A 14,056-nucleotide genomic window follows, 5' to 3' on the forward strand; every position below is an offset into this window, starting at 1 on the left:
TAATCATTAGAGAAATGCAAATCAAAACTACAATGAGATATCATCTCACACCAGTCAGAATGGCCATCATCAAAAAATCTAGAAACAATAAATGCTGGAGAGGGTGTGGAGAAAAGGGAACACTCTTGCATTGTTGGTGGGAATGTGAATTGGTACAGCCACTATGGAGAACAGTATGGAGGTTTGTTAAAAAACTACAAATAGAACTACCATATGACCCAGCGATCCCACTACTGGGCATATACCCTGAGAAAACCATAATTCAAAAAGAGTCATGTATGAAAATGTGCATTGCAGCTGTATTTACAAGAGCCCGGAGATGGAAACAACCTACGTGTCCATTATTGGATGAATGGATAAAGAAGATGTGGCACATATATACAATGGAATATTACTCAGCCATAAAAAGAAATGAAATTGAGCTATTTGTAATGAGGTGGATGGACCTAGAGTCTGTCATACAGAGTGAAATAAGTCAGAAAAAGAAAGACAAATACCGTATGCTAAGACACATATATGGAATTTAAGGGAAAAAAATGTCATTAAGAACGTAGGGGTAAGACAGGAGTAAAGACACAGACCTACTAGAGAATGGACTTGAAGATATGGGGAGGGAGAAGGATAAGCTGTGACAAAGCGAGAGAGTGGCATGGACATATATATACTACCAAACGTAAAATAGATAGCTAGTGGGAAGCAGCCACATAGCACAGGGAGATCAGCTCGGTGCTTTGTGACCACCTAGAGGGGTGGGATAGGGAGGGTGGAAGGGAGGAAGATCCAAGAGGGAAGAGATATGGGAACATATGTATAACTGATTTACTTTGTTATAAAGCAGAAACTAACACACCATTGTAAAGCAATTATACTGCAATAAAGAGGTAAAAATTAATAAATAAATGAAAAGAATAAAATTAGTCTAATAAACACACTAAAGAGATAGGGAAGATATCAGCAACACAAAAGGAGAAGAAAATAAATCATTAATTGAGAAGAAATTATGGAATAAAAATGTAACAAAATTCCATAATAGATGCGATGCATGGCATCTAGGATACAGCTGAGGAACAAATTAGCAAACTATAAGACTGCATGTAATAAAAGGAATTGCAAAAAGAGATAAATAAAAATGAAAGAGATAAAATAACTTTTAAAAAAAGATCAACTTTCAGCAATTAAAAACACAGATTTGAAATTGAAAGGGCCCACAGAATACCAAAAGGGGAGATAAAGAAAATTCTACACATAAAATTATTGTGACATTTTCAGAAATTTCTCTTTGTCGTTGATATTCTTAATTTTCCAGAGAAAAAGATCACAAATAAGGGCATAAAAATCAGAATAACAGATTTTTTAACAGGATGTAAGAAAACAATAGAGTTATATTTTCAAAGACTTGAAAGAAAAGAACTTGAACAGAAAATTATTTACAGCCTAACAGTCTCTCAAATATGAAAGCATAATAAAATTACTGTTAGACATGTAAGGCCTCAGAAGCTATTAAAAGCTACTGAAAACAGTTTGGGATAAATACTTATGTAAGAAGAGAGGCAAATCTAAGAGATGCTGCAAGAAATATACAAAGTACAGGCGACAAAATACCTGGTTAAAGTTTATTATCTTTAAAGAAAGAGGGAGGGGGCAGCACTAAGACCAAAAGAAAAAAAAGAAAACATTCATAATCAGAAAGAACTAAATATCTATATGATATCAACATAACAGAGGATGAGGGTTGGAACAGAGGGAAACAAAAGGATGGGAGAGCATGCTAAAGTTCATGTCTCACTAGAAGGTAAATATAGCTTTCAATTAAAAACAAAAGGATTAAAAGGAAACAGAAAAGGTGAGACACACTGAAATAAAAAGGTAGTATAAATAAACCCAAATATATTAAAAATACCAATAAACATGAATGGACTAAATTTACCAATTAAAAGACAAAGACTGACAAATGGATTTTTGTCAGTAAATCTGTAAAATCTATAAATTTTACAGAAGCTACACTTATGGCATGAGCACCTGCAAAAATTGAAAGTAAAAGGACAGAAAAAGACTTATCAGGCAAATATTAAGCAAAATAAAGCCAATGTAGCTGCACTACCAACATATTAAATAGACTTTAACACAGTATTATTAGAGATGGTCACTGCATAAGGATGAAAGGTTCAACTAAGAAGAGACAGCAATTTTAAATGGATGCACCCAATATATAAAGCAAAAATACAACTACAAGGAGATACTAACAGGTCTACAATCATTGTCAGAAATTTTATCTACCTTCTTTAATTCTTGATATGTCAAGCAAACAGAAAATCAGCAAGGACCTGCACATTATTAACTGAACAAACTGACATATATAGAATTTTTTAACCAACAATTAGAAAAAATATATATTTTTTCTTAAGCACAAGTGAAAGCTGACCATGTTCTAGGGCAAAATGATAACCTTAATAAATTTCAAAGGTATAGGTATCACATAGATCATAAGTATCATATAATATCAATAATATTTTTTAAAAGCACAAGTAACCCAATAGAAAATGGACAATATATAAGAACATCCACATTAAAAAAAAAAAAAAAGGAAACATATATAGCCAATAAATACGAAGAAGTGTTCAACATCATTGGTGATCAAAGAAATACAAATCTAACCACTATGGGAAATCATTTGTACACCCATTTGATTGGCAAAATCTTTGAGTATGACAATGCAAAGTGTTGGGAGAGGATGCTGATCCACAGGATCTCTTTTATGTTGCAGGTGAAAGTGTAAAGTGGTGAAACAACTTTAGAAAACAATTTGACATGTCTCCTGAAGTTGAACTTTAACTTATCCTATGACCTAAAAATTCTACTCCTAGATATACAGACAAAAGAAACGTTTATACACGTATAACAGAAGAAACAAAAATATTCACGGCGGCACTAGGGTTCACAAGAGTAAAATCGTAGAAACAATCTAAATGCTCATAAATAATGGTTTATTCACACAATAAAATATTATGCAGCAGTCAAAAAAGAAAGAACTACATGCAACAATGTGCAAGAATTTTAGCAATATAATTTTAAGTGAAAAGTCTCAAAATGTCTCATATGACATGATGCCATTTTATAAGTTAAAATCAAAACAAAAAATATATTTTTAAGGAATATAGATGCAATAAAACTGTACTAAAAGGAAAGCAAGGGAATGGTCAATACAATATCAGAATGATGGTTATTTCAGTTAGAGACAGAGGTATGAGATTACAGAGGTATGGAGAGTCAAGGACCATATGCAGAAGTAGTATGTTATCAAGTTAGTTGCTTTTATAATGGATGGTCCATCTGTGGGTGGTTACTACATTATTAAAAATGACTAAATAAAATAGGCCATGCATGGGCCAATGAGGAGAGTGAAATAAGAATTAAGAAAAGAAATTATAAAATTCTGAAGCCAGGATTCAGATCAGTTTCAGGAAGGGACCATTTAGATAACACTTTGAAAAATTTAGAAAATATTGCCTCTATTAGTGAATAGAGGCAATAATTTTAATATGTTCAAATTAATATTTATATCATTTTCATTCATTTAAATACATGCAGTTATTTTTTATTTTATATATAACATAAGCCTTTAGGAAAACAGAGAAATGTGTAAATTAGACAATCAAATCTCATTAGGAAAAGTCTAGTATATTTCCATTTGTCTATGCCTGTTTTATAGGGGTGTCTTATAAAGATAAAATATTTTTTATATGATCTTACATCCTGTTTATTCATAAAACATTGTTATATGCTTTGTCCCCTGATCCAATTCAATTTAAAAACTTACTGTTTCAACACTGATGCGAAATAATTCTCAAACACTGATGTTATTCTTTACTGATGATCACTTAGACTGTTTCCAAGTTTTCCACTACTACAAATAATTTTATGTGATTAACATCTTTGGGAACAAATGATTTTCTACCTTTTATATTGTTTCCTCAGGCTAGATTCCCAAAAGTGAAATTATTAATCAAAGGAACTAACATCGTGAGCACTTACTTCATAGTAAGTGTAACATATGCCAGGCACTGTTATAAGTTCTTTACATTAACTCATTTAATCATAATTCTAACTGATTCACTTTGATGTATAGCAGAAACTAACACAACATTGTAAATCAACTATATTCCAATAAAGATTATATAAAAAAACAAAACAAAAATCATAATAACTCTATGAAGTAAGTACTATTATCCTCATTTTACAGATACAGAGGCACACAGAGGTTAAATAACTTGCCCCAGATCACATGGCTTCAATTCCAACAATATGAATCCAGGGTCTATGATCTTAGCTACCACGCTATATACTATTTCTGGAGGTAGGAAGAAAAAACATAAGTGTTGGTGATAATATTATTAAATACAGATTTCCACTTAATTACACCTTGATATGAGATGGCTGAGGCATTCTGATCCTCTAATCTTCAAAGAAATTAGTTCTATTGTTTCATCTATAATGCTATAAGGCATAAAATAGTACACTTAGCCATCTAGATTAAGTGTGCTATTATTATTTGGCACCAAGGAAGAAAATTTGGCTACACTGGTTAAAATTCTAGCAATCTTGTTGAGAAACTATGCTTTATACTGTCATAAAGACTATTTTAACAAATAAAAATCCTTTATTTCCCAACCATTTTGAGGATGTCAAGGCTTAATTTGAAAAGCCCAACTTACATACCTTTTCGTACCCAATCTCCAGTATGAATATTTATAGTCACGCCCACTAAATTACTACTTCGCTGTCTTTTCTCCCAGAGAAAATCAAGAGCTTTTCTTGCATATTCCTATAATAAAAAAAGAAAAGCATACTTGAAGAATTGCATATCTTTGGCAAACAGGAAACGAAACAAAAATCAAAGGCCCATAGTATATTTCAAGGATTAAGAAAAATTCCAAAGATACTTATAACATACATTAAATTTCCTTGCAAGTCAAAACTACTGGCTTTTTCAGCCAATTGAGTTTAGTTAAAAAGAATGACTCTAAAAATGCTATTTAGTGCCAATGATCTCACTTTGAGACCATCCTTGTTCATCTACTCTTGTAGTACAGGTTTGCATTCACACACATGTATTATTAAAGTAAAAAGAACTGGCATAATTAAATTAACTTATTAAAATAATTTCTATCTTTTATTTTTTTTTATTATTTTTTTTTGCGGTGCGCAGGCCCAGCGGCCATGGCTCACAGGCCCAGCCGCTCCGCGGCATGCAGGGTCCTCCCAGACCAGGGCACGAACCCACATCCCCTCCATCGGCAGGCAGACTCAATTTCTATCTTTCAAATGCAAAGTAAAAATCTCCTTAGATACTCTAATTTACAAAACTGGAAGAGAATTTCAAAGTTGGTATGCCATCTTTGAAACAGAAGAGACATTTCAAATCCTACATTTTAAACAGCCAGCAACTTCATTAGTGAAGAGTAAGTAAATCAACTAGTATTCATTTGACAATACCAAAATTATAACCTTATAATAATATTTTTCTCTTCTTTTTTCATTTATTTTTGTCGCTTAGACACTAAATTAAAATTATTTCTGGTCAAATTCTTGGCTTTGGATGAAAAGATGTTACAAAACAAAAGCAAAGAACATGTACAAAAGAGTTTCTAAGTTAAAATTAATTTCAGAGCATGAATCTACTCAGCATTGCAGAAGTACTTCTATAAAAGAAATCATTAAACCAATTTGTCACTCTGCAGATTGAAGAATAGGATGTAAAATAGTCTTAATTCTTGACTATTTATGCTGAATTTTTTAAACAAAGCAGATTGCAACTTTACTTAATGGTATAATTTCAGAGCTGGAAAGTTTCATAAAGATTACATTTCCCTATTCCTATCTTATAGCTAAGGAAAGAGGCCCAGTGAAATCAAAGAATTAACAAAAGTTTAAAACTGAATTATAGGACAACTAATAGGAGAATTCAGATCTCTTTAAATAGCAATATATTAGACCAAAAAGTCAACAACCTTTTTTTCTGACAGGGGCCAGACAGTAAATACTTCAGGCATTATGGGCCATTCAGTCACTGTCACAATTACTCAACTCTGCCACTGTAGCATAAAATACAGCCACAGACAAAAATAAATAAATGAGCATGGCTGTGTTCTAATAAAACTTCATTTACAAAAACAGGCAGTGGCTGGATTTCACCTCAGACTGTAGTTTACCAGCCCTGTATTAGCTTGAGTCTCTGTCAACTGCATTAGGTTGCTTCTCTCATAATAAATCACTGTATATTCAAGAAGTTAAAGAAAAATCACAGTTTTAAAATATAAAATAACCCAGTGAAAAAAGGTTGGGCTTTGAATTCAGAAAGGCATGGATTCTAATTCTGGTTCCACTCATTCACCCTTTAGTCAAATATCTTTGAACCTCACTTTGCTCACGTGTAAATGCATCAGTATCTCAGAGTCTGTAGGTCAAATTAAATTAGAAAGTATGCAAAAATGATATTTTTGTAAATGAAGGGAAAATATCAGTCAGCAAGTTAGAGAACAAAAATTAAACCAAACAAGATAAACTTGTCCTTAAGATACTTTGAACATACAACCACACAAAGACCATTTAACTTGTTTTATTTACACTCAGATCCAAGGTCTCTAATGCTAGTATATAGTCCCTATTTCTGATTGTTCTATGTGTACCATTTGCTGAACTTTAAAAAATTCTTCTAGGCCTTCCCTGGTGGCGCGGTGGTTGAGAGTCCGCCTGCCGATGCAGGGGACACGGGTTCGTGCCCCGGTCCGGGAAGATCCCACATGCCGCAGAGCAGCTGGGCCCATGAGCCATGGCTGCTGAGCCTGTGCGTCCTGAGCCTGTGCTCCGCAACGGGAGAGGCCACAACAGTGAGAGGCCAAGTACCGCAAAAAAAAAAAAAGAAAAAAAAGAAAAAAAAGAAATTCTTCTAAGTTATATGTTTTAAAAATTGGCTGTTACTATTGCACTCCAATGACATGGTTCAACAATTAGCTAAAATTAAAACTGCAAGACATACCTAGTCCATAACAAACTATTTGGGGGATATTAAGTCTTTGGATGATGAATAATATTTCCCCTTGGAGTAAACAAACTTACAGATGAGACTTAAGTGCAAAAAACTAATTCAATGAGACTTAAGTGCAAATATTTCACTATGTTTTAGAAGATAAGTGAAGTTTTCAGAAATGAAATAGACCATCTAGAAGTCTAACAATAAAACACAGATAGTATTTCATGGAAGACATTTGTGATATCAAATTTCATATAGGTAATATGGCTAAAACATTTTGCAAGAATAAATCTAAAAATTTACTTTATAGTTCGTGAACAAAAAGCAAAGTTGTACTTCATATAACTTCTATGTTTTTCAAAATTAAAAACTATGTGCTGGAACTTAGACAAAAAGTTCACTACAATAACAGAAATCATCCAGTTCATTATCTTAATACTTGATCAATGAAGAAAAGCTATAAAGTTAGTTATGCCCAATACCCAGGAAATCAAAGACTATGAAAAGCAAACCTCAAATATCGTTGCTCCTGTGAATCGACTTAAAGCAGCAAACTCAAGGATCAAGGTACCTGCACAAGCTGTACAGGTATCTGTTTCAGTTCCTGTCCGAGCTTCTGGTTTTCTGATACCAAACTTTAAATTAATCTAAATAAAATCAGAAGATTATCATTAGCAATTATCAAGAGATAATGACTTCTGGATAAGAAACCATTTTTCAATCAAGACTTTTAATCAAGTCATGAAAATAACTGATAAAATAACTAAACACTGAAATTTTATCTGATGATCACTGTGACCCAATTAACATCTAGGGAAGTACATTCTAAGCACATAATATTCATGGGATAAATAAGTTTTCACTTAGCTCCTTCCTCAATGATATCAAAATTCAATATCATTATAATAATTACACAGAGGAAATACCTTCTATTACAATCCTGTTCTCTGGACAGTTTGAACTAGTTAGTACCAGAATAGGAAACCATACCAGTCCTAAAAGAAATTAGGTTTAATTGAGAATTTGTGAAAAAGCAGTACTATATTAAATAGTCTTTCACAGAGAAAAACCTAATTAAGTTATAGTATATATTTAAAAGGAGATTAAAATTTTATTTACAGGTTTAAATAATTTTGAAATACAGAGTATATTACCTTGCTGATAGACTAACAAATAACACAAAGAAAAATTTTTCAGCCAGCCAAATAATACCACAATATAAACCTGGATTAACCAAAACCAACCTGACCAGAAACTAGCTCTAAGGTTTTATGTGAGTTTTAAAAATGACTATTGACAATTACAGTAGCATTTCTATCCAGCAAACACTTCTGAGTTAAACCCATTAATGCAAATGCTATCAATTATATATTCATTTCCGAGAGGTTGATTGTACAGATTTTCATGAGCAAAAGAAGTATTTCCTAAGCGTGTTTAAGAAAGGATGGGAAGGCAGTTATATTCTACCTGTAGTCCTCTTCTAAAAAAGTAATCTTTAAAATTTTCTTGAGAAGAATCAACATTGACTACTGGAGAACGGACTTGAGGATATGGGGAGGAGGAAGGGTGAGCTGTGACAAAGCGAGAGAGAGGGATGGACATATATACACTACCAAATGTAAGGTAGATAGCTAGTGGGAAGCAGCCGCATAGCACAGGGATATCAGCTCGCTGCTTTGTGATCACCTGGAGGGGTGGGATAGGGAAGGTGGGAGGGAGGAAGATGCAAGAGGGAAGAGATATGGGAACATATGTATATGTATAACTGATTTACTTTGTTATAAAGCAGAAACTAACACACTATTGTAAAGCAATTATACCCCAGTAAAGATGTTAAAAAATAAAAAAATAAAAAAAGATAAATTGAGTTTCATAAAAAAAAATTTTCTTGATACTTCAGAGGATAAGAAAATAATACAATTTTCTTTGTTTTACTATAGTGCTCTTAGTAGCTTCTGTTTCAATTTCTTGTCTGCTTCTCATGTTATGGCAAAAGTGAAGACATGCCGGATTCTTCAAAATTCAGTGCCTCCATTTATAACAAAAACTAAATATATTTACTAAAAGTAAATTTAATTAAATAAACATCAGATGGTTTAAAATAACTTTGCTTTCAATTTTAATATGCTAAGAAAACAAAACGATTAACAAGTTTAAACCACACTAATAAGCAAAGAAATTTCAAATTTTAAACCACACAAGCAAAGAAATTTCAAATTAGAACATGTTTCCATTTTTTTCCTCCTTAAATTGGCAAAAGAATGATAATATACAGTGTGGGCAGCAGTAGGACACATGCACTTTTACACAACACAGGAAGTATAAAAGTAGAACCTTTCTGGAGAGCAACTGATCAGTAAGTACACAAAGCCTTAAAAAGCTCTCCCTGTTTTATGACTTATTATTTCCTCTTCTAGTAATTTATCCTAAGGGAGAAATAAATTAAAAAGATGTATATAAGGATATTCAAAGAAGAGCTGTTTAAAAATATCACAAACTAGAAATTTAAATAAGAAATTTAATACTAGTCTGTTTCTTAAAAAAAAAAAAAAATGGTGTTGGTCACGATCCACTAAATCAATGGGTAAACGAATGAGCTGTGACCTCCCAATTTGAAAAGCACGCTATATCATGCTGGATCTCCAGTCAGAGATTTCTTGATGGAGGAAATGAGTCTTATTTATATTGGTAGAGAAGTTACTCCAGCAAGCCAAAAGGCATGGAAATGAAAACAAAAACAAAAACAAAAAATCCCTAGGTGCTTTGGGGAACACAAATAAGATTATTTTGGCTGAAATGGGACATTCATTTCATTGGAGTATGGGGTATGAAAGAACTTCAGAAAGAAAGTCTATTGCCAAACCATAAAGAAACCTGAAAGCTAAAGGACATTCAGTGCAACAGGCAGAGTCAGTAAAATTCTGAGAGTAGTGTAATTTGATAAAAGTTATGTTTTAGTAAGATTAATTTTTTAAGTCTCTGAAGCAAAAACCAGAGAGAAAAGAGTAAAATAGGTATTTATAATAGCTTAGGAATAAAATTATATTAGTTTCAACAAGCATAGCAGCAGTAGGAAGAGAAAAAAATTAATAGAGCTTGGTAATGGCTGAGGTGTCTGGCCTGGATAAGAGGGAAAGAGTAATAGTGTTAATAAAGAATGAAATATACACACTAACAAACGTAGTAAGGTAGATAGCTAGGGGGAAGCAGCCGCAAGGCACAGGGATATTAGCTTGGTGCTTTGTGACAGCCTGGAGGGGTGGGATAGGGAGAGTGGGAGGGAGGGAGACGCAAGAGGGAAGACATTTGGGAACATATGTATATGTATAACTGATTCACTTTGTTATAAAGCAGAAACTAACGCACCATTGTAAAGCAATTATACCCCAATAAAGATGTTTAAAAAAAAAAAAAAGAATGAAATATACCAGGAGAGCGTTCTTTCCATCTCAATGGCTTCTTTCCCTCTGCCTTAAATATACAATTTTCTTGGGGAGAAAACAACAAAACTCCCTCAACTGACTCTGCTGCCAACTGTCTTTAACTACCAACATAGAGGAAATCTCAAAATGAATGGTCCTATACTTTCACCTACTTTGAATCCCTCTTCCCCCTTTATTCTGCCACGTTATATCCTTCAAGGCTCTGTTTGCACCTAATTCTCCTAATGTTTGCTGGAACATCTCCTTTTGAAACTCTCTTTTTAAGAATTTATAATACCTTACACTACTTTGTGGTTCTCCTCCTCAGTCTCCGAACAATCTCTTTTTCACTGCTCTACTTCCTCCTCATTCCTCTCTGTTCTATATTCTCTTTATACCCTCTCCTCTGGAGAGTTAACACCTACTCTTACGCTTCCACCGTATCTCCTGCACAAATAATTCTGTGCCCAAATTCCAGTCTGGCATCTGTTTCTTCCTTCTGCAGCATAATCTATTGTGTTATGCAATGACACATAAAAGGCTTTAACTAATCTAAATTCTCACACCATTCAAATGCAAACTAACTGAAATGTCAATATAAATTTCTTATATAGCTTGAAGAATTTTTTTTCCAGCCTCAAGCAGGTGAGGAACAATGGCTGGATCACAAAAATTGATTTTTTTACAATAGTGAAGAAGTATACAAAGACTGCCATATTTTTCAGAATTACTTACTCTTGGATAAGGAAGGCCACTGGTAGTATTGAAAGCTGGTAAAAGTTTGTAACCCAATTGCTTTGCCATTTGGAGAAGTTCATCATTGTACCACTGCATGTACTCGCCTTTTTCTTTCAGCATGATGGCCAATGAGTGTCCACCCAAAAGACCCCTAAAATCACAGAGGTGAAACATTAGCCACATTGTACAGATACTTAAACATCATCACCTAAAAAGATGTGGGTATCTTATCAACAATTTAGAGTACATAAGCAAAGATCACAGAAAAACTTAACTTTTTCCCTAACTCTGGCTACTCATTTTGTGGCAAACCATATTACATAGCCAGTATTAAAAAAAAAAAAAAAAAAAAAAAAAATCAGATGTTTTATTTGTTGTAAAGTGTTTGGCATTCTTAAATACCTTAAATTTTCTTAAAATAAAAAACATCCTGGGCTTCCCTGGTGGCGCAGTGGTTGAGAGTCCGCCTGCCGATGCAGGGGATGCGGGTTCGTGCCCCGGTCCAGGGGGATCCCACATGCCGCGGAGCGGCTGGGCCTAAGAGCCATGGCCGCTGAGCCTGCGCGTCTGGAGTCTGTGCTCCGCAACGGGAGAGGCCACAGCAGTGAGAGGCCCGTGTACCGCAAAAAAAAAAAAAAAAAAATCCTAGAAATCATTTAGCTTAACAAATTTAACAGATTTGATTTTAAGAAATTTTAAATTTAATTATAGTATCATGAAATCTCTGACTCTTAGCATAACATTAAAAAAAAAACAACTCCCCACTCTGTATTAAATGTAATAGACTAATACACTCTGTGAAAACCTACAAAGCTATTTCTTAAATTTAACTGAATAGATTCACTTTGTCTGAAAAAGGAAATGAGTTACAATAACACAAAAGTAACCATTAAATATAAAACTACATGTTGAAACGTGAATTAATAAATCCTGTAATTCCTGTGTTCCAAGAATATTTCAAACTGTTTAGTTCAAAGGTAATCCTATAAATTCAGTTTCATTTGGCTCGAAGAGGTGCTGCTTAAGCTTAGTAAACTAGATAATCTGGCGAAAAACCTGCGACGTAGCTAATACTCAAATATTCGACCTATAGTCAGTCATTTTTTAACAACAAACAAAGATTGCCTTTGATTTGAGTCTACAACTATTCCCAAAGCCTGTTGCTCTCTGTGCCTCATATAATGCAGGGTCATCCCACAGCCTCTGTGTTTTATAATACCCCAACTTTTATCTTTTAAACATAAGAAATTTCTTGCTTTATTACCATCAAGAAATAAAGAGTGTACCCTTGGCTTTTCTGTTATTAAAATTAGAGCTTTAGTGTCTCACATACTTACCCAAGAACTCTGATGTTTGTTTCAAAGACTGATACAACTACATCATTATCTAAATTAACATCTCTTAAAACTTTTCTCACCGCATCTTCAAATTCTTTAGTTTTATTTAATACCTAGGAGAAGAAAATTATTGAAAACAAAGTCCTTTTTGACCAAGACATAGAGAAATACCCTCAAAATGAGCTGCTAATAGCAAGTTAATACCTTAAGACTCTAAAAAGTAACACATACAAAAAACTTTTCTCTTAAACCTATTATAAAAATGTGATACTATCGAAAACTGAAAAAAATTAAATGCTTATATTGCAAGGAATCTTTATTTAGACACACTTCTTTTTTCAGACACACTGAAATATCACTAGGACTTTAAAACAATCATCATCTGAACTGTTAGCTGGTGTGTATGACCCATGACTTAGAGCTACAAGAGGTGAGCTCTACTGGGATTTGGCTTCCAAGTCAAAACAAAACAAAACAAAAACCACCCTATTCACCAAACATCATTTAAAAAGTTGCTTAGTCTCAGAAGAAAGCACATCCTTCAACTGATCCTAAATCATACACCACTTGCCGTCTTCACCCCATGGATGCCGCAGCCCCTAACTAAGGAGGCAGTGCAATGTTGGGGTCAAGACCAAGCCCTGATTTGAATTGTGGTTCTTACTTCTATCTCTGAGCCTATTCCTTCATCTACAAAAAGCGGGAACACCTACTCTCATAGGTTTGTTTTCCTAAATGAGGTAATGTATGTAAAGTACTTTTAGTAGAGCACCTGACTTAGTTAAGTGCTTGATATCATTACTATTATTACCATTATTACCATGAGGGTCTACAATCCTAAGTTAAGAACTCATTATCTTTAATTTGTTCAATATCTTTCTTTCTGTAGATTTCATGGCCATGTTGAATTTAGTGGTAAATTTAAAGTTTTAGTGCTTGACTTCATTACAATCAATAGAAACTAGATGGCTAGAATTATGAACAAGAGTTTAAATTGAAAGATCAAACTATGACAAGAGAAGTTCTACTTAACATATTATGGTATGACCAAAATAAAAACAATAAGGTTGCATCCTGTCCCAAGTGATATGTCCTCTAAGATTTTCAAATAAACAAACCACAAATCAAAAAATGATCACAGGGGCTTCCCTGGTGGCACAGTGGTTGAGAATCTGCCTGCTAATGCAGGGGACACGGGTTCGAGCCCTGGTCTGGGAGGATCCCACATGTCGCGGAGCAACTAGGCCCGTGAGCCACAACTACTGAGCCTGCGCGTCTGGAGACTGTGCTCCGCAACAAGAGAGGCCGCGATAGTGAGTGGCCCCCGCTTGCCACAACAAGAGAAAGCTCTTGCACAGAAACGAAGACCCAACACAGCAAAAATTAATTAATTAATTAATAAACTCCTACCCCCAACATCTAAAAAAAAGATCACAAAGTAAATTAGAAATATTAATCGTTGTATTGATAAAATGTACAAGATAACTTTCCTTCTAAACGTAGGAAACAACTTCTAAACTACTTTAATT

At 33.8% G+C, this 14,056-nt stretch overlaps 1 protein-coding gene across 1 annotated transcript in view; it reads right to left on the reverse strand.

Annotated features, from left to right (window-relative positions):
* EDEM3 (ER degradation enhancing alpha-mannosidase like protein 3) overlaps positions 1-14,056 on the reverse strand; it is a gene marked incomplete at its 3' end in the record, with an annotated part of 53,693 nt that overhangs the window by 19,053 nt on the left and 20,584 nt on the right. The window contains exons 5-8 of the mRNA XM_024750871.1: positions 12,528-12,640; positions 11,188-11,341; positions 7,543-7,677; positions 4,717-4,822 (exon numbers count right to left, since the gene is read on the reverse strand). Coding sequence (XP_024606639.1) covers positions 4,717-4,822; positions 7,543-7,677; positions 11,188-11,341; positions 12,528-12,640 — 508 coding nt within the window. The remainder of the gene's footprint in view (positions 1-4,716; positions 4,823-7,542; positions 7,678-11,187; positions 11,342-12,527; positions 12,641-14,056) is intronic.

Source organism: Neophocaena asiaeorientalis, unplaced genomic scaffold (assembly GCF_003031525.2).
Source record: "Neophocaena asiaeorientalis asiaeorientalis breed wild unplaced genomic scaffold, Neophocaena_asiaeorientalis_V1.1 scaffold67, whole genome shotgun sequence".
NCBI classification, from domain to species: domain Eukaryota; kingdom Metazoa; phylum Chordata; class Mammalia; order Artiodactyla; family Phocoenidae; genus Neophocaena; species Neophocaena asiaeorientalis.